Source organism: Nothoprocta perdicaria, unplaced genomic scaffold (assembly GCF_003342845.1).
Source record: "Nothoprocta perdicaria isolate Ctin4 unplaced genomic scaffold, notPer1 scaffold_59, whole genome shotgun sequence".
NCBI classification, from domain to species: domain Eukaryota; kingdom Metazoa; phylum Chordata; class Aves; order Tinamiformes; family Tinamidae; genus Nothoprocta; species Nothoprocta perdicaria.
In genome coordinates, this window is record NW_020455854.1 from 774,382 (window position 1) to 794,323 (window position 19,942).

The 19,942-nt window shown below is 48.8% G+C and overlaps 1 protein-coding gene across 1 annotated transcript in view; it reads right to left on the reverse strand.

The window, feature by feature from the left end:
* Positions 1 to 14,230: 14,230 nt before the first annotated feature.
* ADCY9 (adenylate cyclase 9) overlaps positions 14,231 to 19,942 on the reverse strand; it is a 76,275-nt gene continuing 70,563 nt past the window's right edge. The window contains exon 10 of the mRNA XM_026049010.1: positions 14,231 to 18,089. Coding sequence (XP_025904795.1) covers positions 16,901 to 18,089 — 1,189 coding nt within the window. The 3' untranslated portion in view covers positions 14,231 to 16,900. The remainder of the gene's footprint in view (positions 18,090 to 19,942) is intronic.

The following is a 19,942-nucleotide window of genomic DNA, read 5'->3' on the forward strand; positions in this document are numbered from 1 at the left end:
CCTCAGGTAGGTACCAGATAAGAGGGTTCAAGGTGGGGTGGTAGCTACAACTGAGGGTGCCGACCCACCACAGGGTTCCTTGAAAGCTCCTAGAGCATCCAGCAAAGGAGACGAGGTGAAAGTGCTGCTCAAGGCTCCATCTGCCTGGGAGGACCTGCTGGGATCTGAGCTGGGTCCAACCCCGTGCAGCGCGATGTGGCGCCTCTGTCCTGAACCTCCCCCGGGACAACCTCAGGACATCCCGGCACTGGGTTTGGTGCCTCCCCATTGCTGCGGCTCCACTGAGCACCCGCAGCGAGGSCTTCTCGCGCCTATCTACTCCATCGAGCAAATTATTCATTTACAAGCTAGTAATTAATAAGTTATTAATCTAAACTGATTCAGGCCGGAGATTCAGGGTCCAACCTAAAATCTCCACTTGTTGCCATAGCCAGTATTAACCAAATCTTAGGCTGTCCCTTTCAAACGATTCTGCGCCTTTATTTCCTACGGTGTTAATGTGGTGCCTGTTTGTGCTGTTTTCTATAGCATCCCAGGATGGAGGATTGGGCTGAATTCCCACCTGAAGTGGGGGGATCRCTTTGGCCCCAGCACCGGGACAGAACTCCTGGTGAACGCGGATTTCTGCAGCTTGTTCCGAGATCCAGTTTGTCCATCTTCCCGTCCCGGGGCCATTTGTGTCCCTGGAAATAGGCTGGGGGCAGCGTGGTCTGTTACAGCCAACCTGCCACCGTCTTCAGTCACTTCCACTGGTTTCTGACTGCAGTGTCACTATATCCCCCCTTTAGTCTTTCTTTTTGAGCCTTATGGAAGGCATAAATTTAATTTTCAAGCTTTTCTTTGCAATTATAAGAGATAGAAATTTACTTTTCYATCTCAGCTTTAAGAGCTGAGACTCTGGCATGACTCTGCAAGCAGCAACTTAAAAAGTCATTTTAAGTAAATCACTGCCCAGAAATAATCAGACTGGCGAAGCTCGAGTCCACGCAAAGCGCTGGCACGCAGCACAGAACAGGAGTCCCAAAGCGCCTAAAATCACCTTATCTTCCGAAAACGTCTCCAYCCTCCGTTCAGAACGACAACGTTGGGCAACAGGAGGGAGCCAGGAGTGACAGCAGGCAGCGGAATCAGGTCCCCAAACAGGGCAGGAGGCAACACAAGGGACGTGTCGCCCGCTCCTTCGCTCCTGCTCCTCGCTGCCTTGGAACAACCCGGGCACCGACGCACCCTGCGACCTCAGGGGCCACTCACCCAAAGGCAGGTAAGACCCACAAGGAATGAAATTAAACTATTGCTGAGTCCTCTCCTGAAAAATCCTTCTGTCTCCCAAACAACGCATCCAACTCCCCTGCTGCAGAATGGAACTAAACTCCACATCTATGAGCACAGACAGAGCAGTTTTCTTTCCAGTCGCTTGCCAAACTCAGGTGAAGCAATAGTGACTTGCAGGCCAAGAGGAGAATTAGCATCCTCGCAGGAAACACATATTGTGGTATTAAAACATGCAAAAAACATTCTTTTAAAAATTCTTTCCTCTCAGGCTAAGATCTCTGGTAAAACTTCAGTCCTTGCGGGAAAGTGTTGACCATCTTATTCAAAGGCACTTATCTCATGCTGACCTTCTCAATGGAAGGTACTATGGAACTCACAAAATGCTTTTTATTTCCTATAAAAATGTATTTATTTTTAATTATTAATCATTAATCATCATTTCTCCAACAGAAACTTGCAAGACTGAGGCTGTTCCTGCCATTCGTTCACTTCCCTGGCAGTGCTTGCTCCTTTGCCTGCTGATGCACCAGCCTTCCGATGCTCATCTTGAAGGCATCTCAGAGACTGACAGCAATAAAATTTATTGTCACGTGGAGATAAAATTAGTTTTGCCCCAAATAAATTGCCTTCCTTTTCAGGAAGAAGATACAATCCTGAGCAACTGCCCTCAGAGTTAGCCCAGACGCGTAATTGCACGAAACTGCATATATCTGTAATCATAAACGAGGCTAACGCTGTTACAGAATTCACAGAATTCACAGAATTCACAGAATATTTAAGAATATTTACGAAGATTTCCAGACACTTACCTTTCTAAGTATATGTCAAACATTAACTACTTCAGATGAAATGTTATCTCCTGGGGCCAGCACCACAGTGAAATCTCGCAAGAAAGAAAAATCAGTCAGAAGATTCTCAACTGCTTTGAGAAAAAACAATTAAATTTAAAAAAAAAAGATATATATACATATATATACACACACACATATATATATATACACACACATGTCCTTGGTAGAGTTTCAGTAACGATGTCTGTAATTTCTACTTGCAGCCCCAGAAGGTGGAGCTGGAGATAATCTTTGTGTGAGCGGTGCCCATCATCCTCATGAAAACCCACCCAAACTGAAAGGAGAAACACCTACCAGCGTTTCCCACCCACGCGACACGGGCGGGCCTGGGCAGCGCTGCCCTCCCACGCCAGCCCCACGTGCCGCGGGGGTCCCCTCGTGCCGCGGGGGTCCCCTCGTGCCGCGGGGGTCCCCTCGTGCCGCGGGTCGCAGCCCGCTGCAGAGCCTGACCCTGTGTTTGTTGGGGCCACACGTGCAGCTCCGAGCTAGCGCTCAAGGGGCACGGGGTGACAAAGTGTCAGGGCTGCGAGAAGGGCCGTTTGGTGCCCTGCGGCTCTTACGTGAGGAGAAACAAGACTCGGCCCCCATTCTGCTTTATGGCTCCCCTCGTCTTTCCATCAGTCGTGTCCTGCCGTGGATGACGAATCCCAGACTGTTCAGCTGGAGCTGACGGGGCCTGTCACTCCACAGGGCTGTGGGATCGAATACGGGGCTGCGAACGTCTGCTGCAATTCTCAAATCTGCAAAACCTCCGGGTTTTTTCCATGAGCTTCTCCCCCAAGGTTTTGTGCATCGAGGGCTTCCCCTTCTACCCCTGCTCCCTGCCTCGCGCTGCCAAGCTCCAGGGCTTGGAAACCAGATGGGAYGTGGCTCCATTTTGCTCCGGGATGCGGTGAAAGGGCTGTGGGAGAAGGYGGGAGCTGCTGCTCCTGCTCTTGCAAGGGAAAAGGGAGATGCTCTGTCCTGCCGAGGGCACAGGCTGCCTGCGAGGGGGGCCGCAGGGCAGCAGGCTGCGGCGCAGCGGGGAGCAGAGCGGCGCCGGCGGGGGCAGAGGGGCCCGAGGCTCCGGCGCGCGGAGCGCGGCGGGATCAGCACAGCGGCCCCGGCGCCCTGCCCGCTCGCTGGCCGCGCTCAAAGTTCACCGCTATAAATACCGCCGGGGCGCGCTCGGCTGCGGAACCGAGCGGGCTTTCAGCGCCGTTAACCCCAGGGGCGCCCCATGCTGCTAAATACTGCTCCCAAACGAGGCAGCGTCCGCTTGAAAGGTGTTGCTGGAGCCAGGAGGGTGCAGCAAAAGCCTTTCCTGAGCCGGCACCCGGGAGTGGAGGGGCCTGTGGGGTGAGCTGGGGACAGAGCAGCGAAACCCCCTGCGAGAAACAGAGCGAGCTCAAGCACCCGAGCTGGCGCTTGGACTCCCTTCGCGCGGCCAGTGCCATTTTCCACACCCTGACCTCGTGCTTTGGGAAGCGACTCGGCGAGCACCAAGTCTCCGGGGCTGCTCAGGCCGGTCCTGCCGCAGGTGCCGGCGCAGCTGCTGGCTCCGCGCTGGGTGCGTCGCCCCGTGGCAGGGCGCTCGCCTGGCACCCCGGCCACCCGCGCACGCGGCTCCGCACAGCGGCCGTGCCCATCGCGCCAGGCTGGTGGCACTGGGGGGAGATACAGGCCGGGACAAGGTGGCCGGGCGCTGTCCCCAGCCCAGGCCTGTCCCCAGCACCCCGGCGTCCCCAGCCACCCCTTTGGGCAGCCGCAGCAGCCAGGGGAGGTGCCACGGGGCTCCTGCCCTTCCCGGGACAGAAATCCTTCCGGGGTTCCTTTGCTTTCCCACAAATACCTTGAAATAGCAAATACCTTGGAGCGCCAAGGAAAGCACCCTAGTTCCCACCAATACCTCGAGACAGAGACCRTGTTTGGGGGTGACTCGTCCCAGGCGGCGCAGAAGCCGCAGCCGTAATTCAACGGGGGCGCTGGCGCCRGACTGAGCGGACGGAGGTGAAGAGGGAGCAGCGGGGGGCCCTGGGATACGGTCCCTGCAGGAACGACGTGTCTGTACGGAGCCGGCTGGCAGGAGCACAAGGAGGGAAGAAGCCGCCGCTCCGCAGGGCTCTGCTCCGGCCTCGCGCTCCCTCGGCTGCGCCCGCACGGCCTCCGGCCTCAACGGCTCCGCGCAGCCTCCCAAGCCGAGTCCTTGATCCCTTCCAGCCTGGAAGACCCATCCTGGGTCAAACGTGCCCCCCAACACGTGGCCTTCGGGGGCCCAGCAGCGGCCCTGCTCTTGCTGGGCGCAGGGCAGGGGGTGCAGAGGGATCCCCCACCACGTCAGGTCTGGCGGCCCCGGCTTCCTGGGATCAACCACCATGTGTTACGAACAGGTAACTCCGTGTGCAGAACCCGGCTCTCCAAGGACTCCAYGCTGAGCTTAACACGATTGCTCGCCTTGTAGCTTCAGCTACAAAGCATACGCGGGACAGATGGATATGAGGTTTGGAAGACAATTAAGGATGTTAATGAAGTTCATTTGCATCCAGTTCTTAAATTCCCATAAACCCAGCAGAGCTGCGAAATGAGAATTGCTTCCTGACACTACAGGGCTACAACATTTTGTTCCTAGAAGCAAAACACGGACTAACAAGGGAGAGGGGGAACCTGTGAGCCCCCACGGCCCTGGCGGCCGAGCGGGTCCTTGGGCAGCTCCGGGTGCCCTGGCAGCGTGGCACACACCGCGCTGAATCCCACGGCTAAACCGGGATTAAGTGGCCATCATAACCGAGTGCAAATTGCGCCAGGGCCTTTGGCTGGACTGCGTGTTATGGATGTAGGGAGAGCAGAAGGGGATGGGGGTGGGAAATTCTTCAAAGAAGGGAAATTTCACCTGAGAGATGGAGAAAAAGCTTTCTCTGCATAGTTGGAAGGAAAGCCCAGCCTCGGTGCAGGGAACGCAGGGGCTGCGGCCAGGACCTCGAGGCTGCTCCCCCAGGACCAGGTGCCCAAGGGCCGCTGGCTCCCACCCTCAGGCGCCACCAAGCCACGGAGGCCGTGGGGCCTCGGGAGCAGCGCGACGGGAACAGCCAGCCCCAGCTCTGGGGAGGGGGTTCCTAGCCCTGGGGCTCCCCGCTTTCCCCTGGGGCTGCGGCAGGGCTGTGGTGGCCACACCAGCCTGTCGCCGTGACGGACSGAGCCCTGGAGCCATGGCCAGGTCGCGCTCTGAAGCCACGAGCCCAGCAAACGGACACCAGCAGGAAGGGGGACGCGCAGGGAGCAGCCGGGCAGAGCCGCGGATCCCGACGGCAGGACTGCTCCGAGCGCCGCCCGGACGTCCCTGCCCTGCCGCAGCTCCACGGCCCGGAGCTGCTGCTGCCGCCTCGGTGGAAACAGCCGAGTCTCCTCTGGAGATCCTCAAAACCCGCTTGGACGCAGCCTGTGCCCTGTGCTCTGGGTGTCCCTGAGGGTGCAGGGGGGTTGGACTAGATGGTCCCTAGAGGTCCCTTCCAACCTTAAGGATTCCATGATTCTACGATCCAGCACGTGCCACCCGTGACCTCCACYGCACCACAAAGTCGAGAAAGGATGGGTTGATACACTCCAGGCATCCAGGGTAGACTGGSCGTTTGTTGTCGCTGTGAAACAAAAAGAAGGAAGAGTAACAGCTACCACAACATGGATTTACACAGCAGCAAACACAGGGCGGCTCTGAGGAACCGCTCCCAAACACGGCTGAAACATTCGGGCTTTTCCTGTCCAAAACAGCCCCAATAACTGAAGCCAACCTAGGSAGCCAGCGTTTTAACTATGTCCAACCTCTGCAGACTTCGCTTTTCATCATGAACTTAAGCAGAGACTTCAAAAGGAAACTTCAAAACTGGGTTACTTTGGGAGAAGACACAAGTAACTGAAAAGGAAAACAGGARGCCCGGAGTTGTTTGAAATGCTTTAGTAAGATTTATTAAAAAATATCCCTTGGCAGTTCAGAATCACTATGATCTACAATAGAAAAACGGTCAGGTAACATCTGAACACTTTTCACCTACGGTARAGGGTTAACGCTCAGGAACACTCGAGCACTGCTTAAGTACAGGTATTGGCAGAAAGTCTTGGGGTGTCATYGAATAATGTGGTATCTGCTGGCTCCTGGTTGGAGTAGAGCAAATTGCACCACGGGTGCATAATACACGTGCTCTGATACTTACCTGTCTTTGGAAAAAATGAAGATACGGGGGAAAGCAGAGACACAGCCGCCTCACAAACACCAGACGTCACCTCTCAGCCATGGCAGGAGGTCCACGTTCTCATGGCGYGTCTGCTGCAGCCACCAGCAGGGCAGGGGCAGGCGGCCCCGCGTCCCGCAGGACACGGCCGTGCCCTCCAACCTGCATCTTCTCTTCTCACCTCAGCAGGTGAAGGTAGGAAGAGACTTTATCAAYGTTAGGACATGATGAGTGCAGTTATCTGTGGTCATGGGTGGGCAGAAGGGCTGGGCCGCAGCCCCCGGGGTCGAGGGCATGAGCAGCAAATCCAGAGGAAACCTTCAAACGTTGCCAGCCACAGCTTTGCTTTGCAAGGGGGCAGAACAGTCCGCCGCTCTGCTTCCTTYAACGCACTTTTCTCCTGGTGAATCTCAATGGCAAAGCAAGGGACACCCAAAGGGACCCGAGGGAGGAAGGTGGGGTGGGGAAGACGCCGCTCCAGCCCCACGGCGAGCGGTCCAGCGCTGCCGGCTCTTCCTGCTGGACACACGTGGCCTGGGCAAACGCCGGTCCCTTCCCACGTCCCTTCTCCCCAGGCAACTATTTCTGCCGAGCCGCTTCTTCCTTTTCCTGCGGACACTTACTCCGGAATAAGAATGTCACACTCCGAATTAATTTAATCCACTTTCAAAGTGGAGCGAAATAATGTGAATAAGGCACGGGTATTCCAGAAGAAAACATTCACCCTGCCTGCTAAGGAAATGAATAAATATAGAAACTACTTTAAACTCGCTTCCAGCTCCAGCCAAAGTAACCGCCCCGCGGGGAGAGCCTCAGCCCGAGCTGCCCCATAGCGGAGGCTCTCGTCACCATTGCGGGGACAGTGCGGTGGCTTCGGCGGCGCTGGCACCTGGGCTGCTCTACAGCACGTTCCCAAAAGTGCTCCCAAAAGACTCCCAAAGTCCTGGAAAGCAGCATTAAGATGAGCAAAAAGCAGGAGTTGGGTTTTTTTTTTTTTGATACCGCTCTTGAGATCATGACAGTCGTTACCACCGACCACGGGGGCAGCAGGTCTGGGTTTTGGCCTGCAGCTCCTTTAGCACCTGAGCTCCAGGTCTAATCAAAAAACGACCTTAGTGGTTTCGTGCTTTGTCAAAGAAACACTGCAAAAAAACAGATCCGAAAGAAGGGATTGAAACCTTGCGCTCCAAACTCTTACTCTTGGAAACAGGGTGCAAACGGCACCAGATTCCACTTGACGTTGTGCTGAGGCAAAAATAAAAACCAAACAAATTTTACGTTGACATATTGTATTGTGAATTACTTTCTCAGCTTTTCTACATCTAAGATAGCGTGAAATGATCTGTGATACAGTAAAACAGTTTAATATACAATTGATTACAGATCCGTAGTAACGAGTCAGAGATAATATCATTTTATCTATATACATATATAGCTTAATATTTCACAGATACAACTTTCTTCCATTTCTGTTTTGTCCACGAAGCATACGCGGAATATTTACAGGTAAGTTGTCCAAAGGAAGCCCCGTCCCCCCCACCAAAGTCCCCGGGCAGAAGTGCCCGGCTTCCCCGCGGCAGGGTTTGTAAACAGGCCGTTTCTGTCTTTTTGCAAGAAGGGAGGGCAGAGCTGCAGGCTCTGCTGGGGCTGGGGAGGAGAGGAAACCAAAGACATCACGACGAAACCATTTCCAGACAACCTGGGGACTTGAAAACGTGTCYGTTCCCTCTCTCTTTTCCTTCCTAATGGGAAACCGGTCTCAAGGAACGGCCAGCACTCGCTGCACGACGCCCACGTGCACCCRCGCGCTCCCCTGGCGCCGCAGCTACGGGTTAGGCCTGCGCTAAGGGAGGAGAAGCCCGGGCTGAACCCAGCCCCAGCACGCGGCTCGACAGCGGGGTCTCCATTCCTGACATCTCCTCTCAGGAAACATGGAGCAGAAGCGAGGGCTGAAGGGGGAAAAAATCCTCACAAAGTCATGGCTAATCAGCCGCCTGGCTACTTGGGAACCCGTAGGGTTAAAGATGCTGCCCGTGTGCCCATCCTCACTGTTAATTCTCTCCACAGATGCCCAACAACCTCACTGGGTGAGCAGGGGACGGACGGGTGACGTGGGGAGCCGAGGAACGAGCAGGGACTGGATGGGAGATGTGGGGAGCTGACAGGCGACACGTGGAGCTGACGGACGAGCAGGGAATGGATGGGTGACACGGGGAGCCAATGGGCGACGCCGGGAGCCGATAGACGAGCAGGGGAGCCCAAGGGTGACACAGGGGAGACGACGGGTGACGCGGTGGGGAGCGAAGGCCGCCTGCGCCCGGCGCCACCTCCTCACCCGGCTCCCACAGCCAGGCYGAGCTGCCCTCCCGCCTCTATCCCACCTCCTCGCGCCGCGGGACCGACAGGACAYGGGGCGCAGCGGGGAGCATCCCGGCCTCACCTCCCACACGCACAACACTCCTTATGGTCACTTAACAAYGCTGACCCACGGGAAGGAGGAGCTTTCCACACAAATCCAATACTACTTAATTAAAAGCATATCATACCAGCCCTGTAGGAGTTAATGACTTTCCTGAGAGCACAAGGGAGGGGGTGGCATTTCTGTCTGTTCCGTGTTGATTCAGTGAGTGTGGCCAAGGTCCGGATCGTCTTTGGATACTATTACTGCCTCCTGGTAAACAGGAGGCGTCCACAATCTCGCCTGTAAAGTCTSAAGCATCCAGCACAACCCGGGTTTGTCTCTAAACGGACGCCCGCGCTAGTTAAGGCTCTTGGCTTTGAAGAGTTTATTACTCTGGAAGTTTAAAGCTGCACCTGCGCTGGGGTGCGAGTGCCCGGCTCAGCACAGGTGTATTGACATGGCCTCAGAAAACCACGAGTGACAATTCAGGCGGTTAAATTAAGGGGAAGGACATGGGAGCAGCTGCCCGTGCGAGACACGCGCAGACAGGGCAGGTTGGTGTGGGGGGTATGGGCGTCCCAGTGCCCRCGTGGCGCCTGAATCCCATTTCGATGACACGGAACTGCTCACTGCAACATTGCAAGAACTCCATTAGTTCTTGTAGGAACATCACAGGGAACAGCAGGACGCAGATATGCAGATCACCCCGTAAATAAGTTTCAAGTGAAATCAGAGGCAAAGTTTCAAGGGTGTTCAAAAGTTTCAAAGGGACAACCACCTCCACACGCACGTGACCAGCATGCGTGCACACAAATGCCATGCCAGTTCTTACCATGGCCTTCATCTCCTCTCCCCTGAGCTGCTCTCTTTCTCAGAATTGATGAAACCTGTCTCTGAGTTGTCAGTTAACATTTAGCCAATCTATTACCTTAGGAATAAGAGAACATACTGATCACTAAGGGGACAAGCAGAAGCACTTCAGTGTGTTTGCTTTGAGGTCTTCTGAATGGTGATTCTCTGAAAGCCCAGATTACGGACACGCACAAGCCACAGTCCTGGCAACGATCGCTTGCTGCACGCTCAGCTCAACTTTCACTGCACGTGATTGCTAAGGTTGGCTGTAAGTGACAAACCAATTAGAGCAGCRCTGATTAAAGAGCTGAAAATCGTAATTTTAATAACTGTCCCTGCRCTATCACCCTCATTGCAGCTCTTCAATGAACACTGTGACTTCAGGAGATTAAAACATGTGTTGCTATAGCGAGTGAAAATACTGCAAARGAATAAAACATAAATGAAAGATGACTGAAGGCTAAAATGCAAAGCAGACAGAGCAGCCTGAAGATGCCTCTCTGTGACCCAAGCAGACAAACGGCCGTTTCCTTTCCAAGGTTTTGCGGCGTGGGGACACACGCGGGAAGCCTGGGCYGCCTCGTGCCACAGCACGGGCGCCGGGGACGGCCGCTCCGCGGGGCCAGCGCGCGGGTAGGAGCAATGGGGAGGACGGAGGGAAAAGGCTTCAAACCTCTCCCGGCGCTCGGCTTCCTCACCCCGGCCCTGCTCCCAAGCCGACTGCAGCTCGCCAACAGAAGGAGCACCGTCCGTCTCCACGTCCTGCAGCCAGTTAATTCAGCTGGAGATTCAATACGGTAATGACTTAACAATGGTTTTATGTGGAAAACTACCATTATTTTTTCTACTTGTTTCTCTCTATGTACTTGTTTCTCATCCCCACAACCCCGCTGGCTGCTAAAAGACATTTTGCACCTATTTCAGTTTCCGCTTGAGCCTCCCCAGAGTCTGCCATTGGGTTTTAAACAAACTCTTATAGGATGAAGATGATAAAAGTGCCTGATGTCTGTTTTCCACCGACAAAATAATCCCTCCTACTGCTCAGAATAGAGTTTGCGGGGTAGGATTAAAGCATAATTTATCTATACACACGTATACATATGTATATATGTGTCCATTTTAAGGCTCCCTCATCCTACCACAGAAAACGGAGAATTCTTAAGCCTTTTGGGAGAATTCTTAAGCATTTTGGGAAAGAGAATAGCTTGGGTTCATACCAGATAAACCTCTTAAGACTTGAGCCAAGCAAGGATACCAAACCTGGAAATTAAAGCTCCGTCTTCAAAACAACCTGCCTTCGTTGCTTGGTCACCTTGTCTTTTCACTCAGTGATTTCACTGAATTCAGTGTCTTGCGTGGTATTATATACACTTATCCCATATTTTGCCACCRGATTAGCAGGTTTTGTGTTAGTTTCAAGAAGACTATTAGGTATCATGGGACAATGCAATATGAGCTTTGGACACAAAATGTCTGAATTTTCAGAAGGATAGTTAAAAATACAATCAATGGATTTTGATTCATTTAAAAACCATTGATTRGATTTTAACTATTTCAATGTATTAGTGCAGTACAGTTTCTTTATGCCTCATCCCCTGACCTGGCAGTGTGTATGTTAGTGTATAGCATATTTCTTGGGCTCTGTATGCTTGCATTGTGAGGAAATAAARCATATCATTACACTATATTCCACACTGGTCACACCATATTTTTGCAAGCAGTAGGCCTTAGTATTTTGCMTCTCAAGATTCCTTTAGCATACATTTTAGCAGAAAATAATCCACAATTTCAGAGCTCAACAGAAAATCTTCAACTCAAACTGAACATCTAGARGACATCAGTTTGTTTGCAGGGATTAGTGTTTAATTTTTTATAGGACTTGTAAAATCCTACCTGAGATCCAGCCTGAGTCTCCCTGGCTGCCTGGGCATCAAGACTCAAGTTTCTCACTGCTCTTCCCTAGTGTGGGTTTCTTACATCTTTAGCATCAACTCTTTTTCTTGCTGTTGGAAAATAAGAGTCTTTTCACAGTCAAACCATCCTGTTTGGTTTGTCACCTGTCACCCTGTGACATCTTTAGCAACTGAAAGTCTTATCAATTAATAKCTCTTGCGTATTTAGAAGTTTTGTAACATTTAACTAAATATAACCTTTACTTAGAAAAAGAACCACCTGCATTTAGCAGTTAGCGCTCTAGCATGAGGGATCCCCTACCTGTCCAACGACCACTGTATGGACAGTGCACTTGTATTTCTCAAGTTTTCCACTCTGGAAAGCAATTAGAACYACTTATTTGCTGTTTAACCACACATCTTCTCAAGACTTGCCCTTTCCAAATAACAACTATCCTCACAAAATTATTTAAAGAAGCTTCAGCCTCAAACTTAATGTGAATGAGTGAATGAACGAAGCACACACTTCCTGCAATCCTGCTTCCTTTCCATGGGCCATTTAAACCATGTGAGAGTGTTTTGATGGACAAGGGCCCTTTTAAACACTGCAACTAGTGGTTTTACTTCATTTTAAACACTCTGCTATTGTACGCCTGCTAAGGTTTTTTTCTTTTTGTGAGGTGAAAATGTTATTTTTCACAGAATTCCTCACTTAAAATCTTTACAAGTGCCTGCTAATTCTTCCCTACCTTCTTTTAAGCAGTGTGGTAATAACACCAGGAGAAAGTTGCAGCTATGACTGGGCAAATGCAGCAGAGCTGGAATATCAAAGCAAATACATTATTCCTCTTGATACTAGGAAATACAGAGGCAAGCAGCAGTCCAAGCAGTTGAAATGGTTGGAGGAAAACACATGAAACCACAGCCTGGCAGTAACAGAATTCAAATGTTGCTCTGAAAAGCAGCAGCTCTCATTTAGTAGAGGTGAGGAATAGGGAGGTGAGAAACTCTCCCCACATCCCATCCGCTCGGAGAACACAAGGCTGTAGCACAAAAGAAGTGAGAACACAGATACAATATTTAAATTTTGCCAAAATCCCCTAGCCACATAAAGCTCATCAGACTATAACCACCTTCAGGCGTTCATAGTCTCTCAGTGCTCTGCAACACTGGTAAATAAAAATCAGAAGTTAGTAACTGCTCCCCTTCAACATTGTTTTAATGTAGGAGCTGGATGTAGCACTCACTAGAAACCCTAAATTCTAAAACTTCCAAAATTCATAAAGTTAGAATTCAGCAATTTAAGTGCTATACCTCCTACAAATTTGGTTCTCTAATTGATAATTAGCTCTCCTTTACCTAAAAGCTCACAGACATACTTTTTTTTGTTAATAAGTCTTTCAATTATCATCTGAAAACCCYGTTTTTGTTTTGCACCTACAACATAAGAGTCTCCGACTATTCTTTTTTTTCTTGTAAAGCCCTTTTTCTGTTGCCAGTTGGTGCTAACCTGATTCTGGGTAAAGTTTTAAGGCTTACCTGTTGGAGAGCCAATCCTGTCCACCCCTACGTTGTCACCTCTGACATGGTGCACTCACATCTTAACTGCCTTCTGTTCTGCTCAAAGCACTTTGGACTTTTCCATTCTTACGTTAAGCAAAAGGGAATAATCTGAAATTTTGCACAGCAAAAAGTCTGCTCTTATATCAAAAATAACAACCAAAAATAAACAAATGGAAATGACATTTACTTTTTTAAATGAAAAATCCACTCAGTTTTGCTGAAGCAGCTGCGAGAAAAAAGAAAACAAAATGGGCTGGCAGCAGCTTAAGACAACACTGCAGAAAATATTCAGCATATTCCTCATTAATCTAAGCTGTAAAACAACTTCTGCAAGCAAACTGTGGCAGAAGGCAAAAACTGGGCGAGCAGACACTCAGCAGTCTCTCCCTGGATTATTTTGAAGTGATTAGTATGAACATAGCCCAAGAGCACACGGGCACTGCAGCGATGCCTGGCTCTTCTTGCAGAATACCCTGCCACTTAYCTGCCCAACACTTCAACTTGTACACCCAGCTCGAACAACTGGGCTGCACTAGCAGAACAAGCCCAAAACCTATTTTAATTCAATTAACTTTGATCAGGGCCTCCTGCAAGTCGATGAGCAAAACGGCAGCCTTTGGCTCTGAGGCACACAGAGATGCCATTAAAAACGCCCACAGGGTAATTTTTGCAAGTATTGGGACATCTTTTGAGAGGCGTAAAAGGAGGATGCGAGGGTCCAGCTCCCACTGTTTTCCACCAGAAAACAGCCACCTACTTGTTCCTTGCACCTTTGAAAAATCTCACTATTTAAACTCGCCACTGAGAGCTCAGCTTCTAGATTCTATATCTACACTGCATTAAAAAAATATACTTAAAAGCTCTTGAAAGAAGAAGGGCAAACTCCCCAGTTGAAGTTGTTAAATTGTTTGCTGCTGTTCCAGCAGCAACAAGCAAGCAGAGGTACAACCTGTTACTCAACTTTTCCTGATTGTTTTCCAGTTTTAAGGCAGAGTAACATCACCTGCTGTCAGCTCCTTAAGTAGAACAAAGCCATTCCAAGAGCAGGCAACAGCCCTTGATTTCCACATCCATTAATATTGCTGTCCCTGGTYGTTTTAGGGGGGGCTCTGTGACTTCCTGGTATTTGGGCACTACCAGAAAACTAACCCCAGTCCCCCAGCACATGAGGGTCTATGTGTTTCACAGGCCTGAGGATGAGAACTTCGATTTCTGCAGTGTATGAATGCAACACCTCAAGAAAGGAGCTCTCAGCCCCAGGCCCTACACCAGGACCTGGACTGCCCCATTCCGTTTAAGTTTAGTCACAACGTGCAAACCTCTCACTGTATGCAGGACTGTTGCTGGTGGAGGTCTAGCCTTTAACAGGAAGGAGAAGTGGGCACATCTTGATTGATCTTTGTCAGGATCCACAGCCCATCAACGAGGGAAATGCTATTCTACCACTAGATACAYGGTTGTCCCTATAAAATCGGGAAAAAAAAAAACAAATGAAAGGTGAAAAGGCATTAACAACTTTGAGACACCTAACACTAGCAGGCATGTAAACAATTCTAGACAACATTAACTCCTTTACTGTAAGAAAAGAAATACTGACACACACTGACATAACCGAAACAAGAATCCGAACAGGGGTTTCAAGAATACATTCTTTGGATGCAAGAGGTATTTGCAGAGTTTTACTACCTGAAAGTTGGAAGTGCAACCCATTAAGAATGGGGTGGCGAGGGGGAAGGGACTATTTCAAATCTGCTGACAAGGAAGGCTGTTGCAGAACTGTGCATTAAGGAAAACATTATCCTGTTGCTCGTCGGGAGCAGCCCCAAAGCAGGTTTACAGCATCTGTGACTAAAGGGTGCAAGGCCAAGGACCCAGGATTTTGTGTGTGCTGGGAGATTGAGCAAGGTTCATTTTAAACAGCTTTCATGGCAAAGCTAATTTAAAGATGCATAAACGGCAGCTTTTCTGAGAACAGTGTTCAGAACCTCATTTAATGTAACTGAGATCCAAATATCCCACAGACTAACATTTGGCAAAGGCTTCAAAGCTCCGTGCTCACCAGGGAGCATAGATGGATCTCACAGAGCTAAACAGAACTTCACAATGTATGTATTTATTATTACTCAAACTCCACAAAAATCACACTGGGAATAAAAAGAAGTATCAATATATTCTGCTTTCAGTTCAGATGGAAAGAAATAGTCAGAAGACATGTCAATACGCAGACAATACAGCATCGCATTTCACCAGCTTTTCTCTGGCTAATGAACTTATTTGGGGTACAAAAGATCTCTCTTTTGGCATCACATGTGTTGGCTAAACTGGAATAACTGAATCATGATGATTATCTGAAGTAGAGCATCAAATGCAAGGGATGGAAGCATGCAAGGGGAGGACTGGGCTAGCCTAAGGCCCCAAATCCTGCAGCCACCTCTGTGCCAAGGGCTTCCTGTGCTCCCGCAGATCCCCGGCCCCAGGGATCTGCTCAAAGTCGCCTGTAGGGCTGGGCAGTTATTGTGCTTCTCAGCTCACAATGAAGGACTCTTTCCCTATTCCTGCTTTCAGCGGCACGCAGGGAACACGCTGTCCTCTTCCCTGCTGCAAAAAAGCACAGTGCAGGGGGCAAATCCTGAAAAATATTGTGCAGCACCATTAATTCAGTACAGAGGGAAGCTGGGATCCTCAGTGGCGTCTGGTGGCTTCGCTGGTTTCTCCAGCTTGGAAACAAATATTGCCTAGGTAACATCCTCACAGTGGTTGGTAGTTCAAAGAGGCTGAAACACTACTGGACTTCTTATTACTCTTATTAAGCCAATTAACAGCTCACCTCTCCTAATCCCTTCCACAAAACCCACATAAAAATAGACTTTAAATAAATAAATAAATAAAGGCATCCCCAAAACATTTGTTTAGCTTTTCTCCCTCTCAAATCAGACCAGCTTTCCAGATGCCACCTTCCTTCACACCTACCTTTCAAATTCAGCTAGGGGGTGGAGCAAAATGAAACTTTTAGACGCTTYAGACCTGAATTTTAACACTCGTACGGTCACCTGTCTGCTTCTGGATCCCTGTCCTGAGAGTTGCTGAAGTCCGAACCCTGATTCCATACCCACGTATCAGGAACTCATTGGCTATATGGAAAACAAGTGCATCCAAAGCACACCATGGCACATGAAATTTGAGGAAAGCATCAGTAGAAGGAGAATTAAACCACAGCAGTTGTTCAGCCAACTCCAACTAAACGTTAAGCCACTGCAGAACTCCTCCTCCAGCCCAACACGAAGGAAAATTGTGTCACCCCCCGCCCTTGCCAAGACATTCTTTTGTGGTACATTACTGGCACTTTATGTCAGTCTTGTATGGTAGGTAACATGCACATTTGTCTGTGTGTTTGCATACAAAAGGTCTGATAACAGTAAAATATTGTTCAGATAGATATAAAAAACCCAAGGAGTTGCATTAGCCAAAAAAAGTGTTTTGTGAGAAAGAACAATAAAAATGATATAACCACAGCTTTTCTTTTCTTCAAAATTAGATAAATACCCAAAGCTATGATTTCACTTGGGGCCTCTGTACCTTGACAGGGAGTCCAATGGAGTATATCTGAAGGCACTTAATATCCTCTACTCAGCTGAAAGATGGTTGCACAGGGAGCTGGGGAGCTTGGGATGGGATTTGGGGCATGGAGGAAAGAGATGGATGAAAACAAGCCCTGAAGAACTGTGATCCACACAGCATCAGGCACTGAAATGAAAACAAACGTACAACCCAGGTGTTGAGAAGGTCTCTCCTCAAAAAGAAAACTGCCAATTGCTAATGTCTTTGTGTTTCTATTGACAGAGCACTTCATGCAACTCTGACAGTGCATCATACACTCTTAGAGATATTTAGCTTTGTCAGTTCATTGACCTCCTCAGTTCCTGCTTCCTCTAAGTCAGTCTTCTCTATAGCTTTGCCAAACCTGCACCTCTCTTCCGCTTTCAGCACATCTTTCTGGAGCTTCTTGGAGGAAGGAAGGATGTCCTTAGCTTCCAAGTTATCTGTGCCATGGGCTGTCTTATCAGAATTCTGTACAGAAGGCACCAGGTTGGCAATCTCATCCGTCGGAGATCGCCCAATGCTGCCATCCACTTGAACCCGAATGTCTGGAGATATAGACAACTGGTGATGGGGCACAATCCCATTGTCCATGCATTTGGGGTACAGGTAGGTCTTCATCTGACCTTTCCCCTTGACATTGACTGTCCCCCTGTAATCAAAGTCATACCCCATCTTGTTCAGGATGCGGTAGCTCTCCTCACTCACCTGTATGCGACACTCGACGCCAGTGGTGTCCATTCTGCTAGCAATGTTCACAGTGTCACCCCAAATGTCATACAATAACTTGGTGGTGCCAATGACCCCAGCAGTGAGGGGGCCGTGGTTAAAGCCAATCCTAAGTTTAAAATTAAACCACAGCATGTTGTTGTTGAAGTCATCCACCACTTGCATCATTTCTTTGGCAAATTCAAAAAGGGTCTGCAGATGTCCATGTGGATGGTTGCTGTCTTGACACTGTGAGGTGTTCAGTCCTGAAGCAGCCATGTAGGTAGCCCCAATTGTTTTGATTTTCTCAATGCTGCTGTAATGCGGTTTGCTGAGCAGCTCATCGAAATCTCCAATCAATTCGTTCAGGACTCGGTAGCACTCTTTGCCTCCTTCGTAGTTCTCTTCGTAGAACTCACTGAAGTTCACAATACTCGCAAARATCACCCCGCCACTATCGTGGTTTTTGGAATAGCTCTGGGAAACCTTCAACTGCTCAGCCACGTGATAGGGAATAATATTCCTCAGCAACCAGTCAGCTTGATCCCTCATGCTCTGAATTTTGGTGCGGTGAAGATCAGCCTCCACATCTCCATGGTAGTGCAGGCGGTAGCTGACTTCAAACTCTCGGTTCAGAAACCAAACCAGAAGCAGCAGAAGGAAGAAAACCAGTATCACTTCCTGACCAATGAGATCTGCAGGCCTCCTGGTGTCACTCGGCACCGAGCTGTTGCACGGACCCTTTCTGGAGCTGGGAACAGAAGAAAGCGAAAGAACAAAGAACAAAATTCAGAGCTAGGCCACTGTAATTTCTGCTCTGTGACAGGAAGTCCTTTGCTTAAAACAAGTGTAGGAAGTGTAACATTCCTTATTAAATTACAAAACATGCTCTGATAATTCTCTCTCTCTCTCTCTCCAGTCCTGCTGTAGAAGTAATTTTCATCTTAAGCAGCACTGATGTAGTTACTTCCAGGGCCAAAGTACCCGTAACCAGCAGCTATCCCCACTTTGAGCAATCTTAGCTTTCTGGAGAGTTGTGAAGATACAAATTCAGTGTGAGAGGGCATCACCCATGCAGTCAAAGACACCAAATCCAAACCCAGACTGACTGATACGCAGGGAATCTACAGATTTCCAGAGTCACTTAACTGTAATTTTTTCAAAAAAACCTTACATCAAAGCATACCATTTGATATGGGCAGACACGCTGACTGAAGTCAAGTGAAGAAGTGACTCGATAAGTAAAAGCATCAAACTAAGCTTTCTCTGCAGAATACATCCAGTCTTAACTACATGCCTGAAAAGTAGAAAAGTTTCTACTGTTTCACTCTTTCTCTGTATTGCTCTTATGAGAGTATATTAACAAAAGAGATTAAAACCCAAAGCATGTGAGTAGGAACAGCTCAAGAAAAGGTGACTTTCAATTTGCTTCTGCAACAATTTAAAGTATTTCTAGGTTCAATTTCTTTCTTTATATCCGCAAGGGATGTGCTTCCATTTTGGAAATCAGAGCAGGCATTTTGGCAACTGAACCATCCTGCAGAAGTCATCCCTTTTTCTGCATATTCATCCTCAAACTCGTGACTGAGAACATAGCTAGAAAGGTCTGCCCCAACAAACCCAAGGCATAATTGTGATAACAAATGAACGTGTGCAATCCCCTAAAAACATCTGTATGTATTACAGATTATTATGGTCTGTCTTTGCACTTGAATCTATTGGTTTTTATCATAGCAAACCCATCGGGGAAAAAGTTTACTGTAAGTTAAATATTAACAGCAGAGAATTTGTAGGTTGAACTTCAGATTCAAGATAAAAMTGCATGTAGACATTTCTAGCATTTCTTGTATTATGTTGGAATTTGCTTCTTTTGTTATCAACCACAAATATCCTTCTCCCAAGRCAGGAGAAGTACATCCATTTTACTTGCATGACATTGGAAAAGACAAGAGGGGAGAATGAATAGAAGCTGCTATCCACAATTCACAGAGGAGGTCTCTACAATCAAGTTCCAGCAGTTATCAGTACATTATTGTTACAAAGACCTCTTCCTAAGWAATAATGATGGTTTTAGAAGGAACAGAAGCCAGGAGTTTGTGAAATGCAACAGAAAAGCACAGCAAGTCATTCTAAGCACCACATCCGGGCAGAATTGAGATTGTAGCGTCAAAATCTGCTTTTCCTCTAAATATTAGCTAGGGCTGGTGAGTTTGCTCTGAGAGAGACTCTTATCCAAACTCAGTTCTACAGTGGAAAAGTGAGCTTTGCATGGACATAAATACTCTGTCGCAAAGTTATATTAGGGAAATGAGTTCATTAATAGATTGCACTTGTGTTTGAACTTGACACACTTCGATGAAGGAAGGAATATGAGTACTACAGGTCAAGTGGACCCAACAACTCACAGATTGGCCCTCATAGATAGTTTTTAATCTGGCAGATGATGAGYAATGGAAGAGGTGTTTCCAGAAGGGAGGATGGTGAATTGAAACAGGACAAGGTGCTGAGGTGATGTGGTGTCACACTGGCAGCAGGCACCTGGCTATGACTCCCTTAACTTCCTGGTAGAACAGTTTACAAATGATCAAAAAAAAAAAAAAAAAA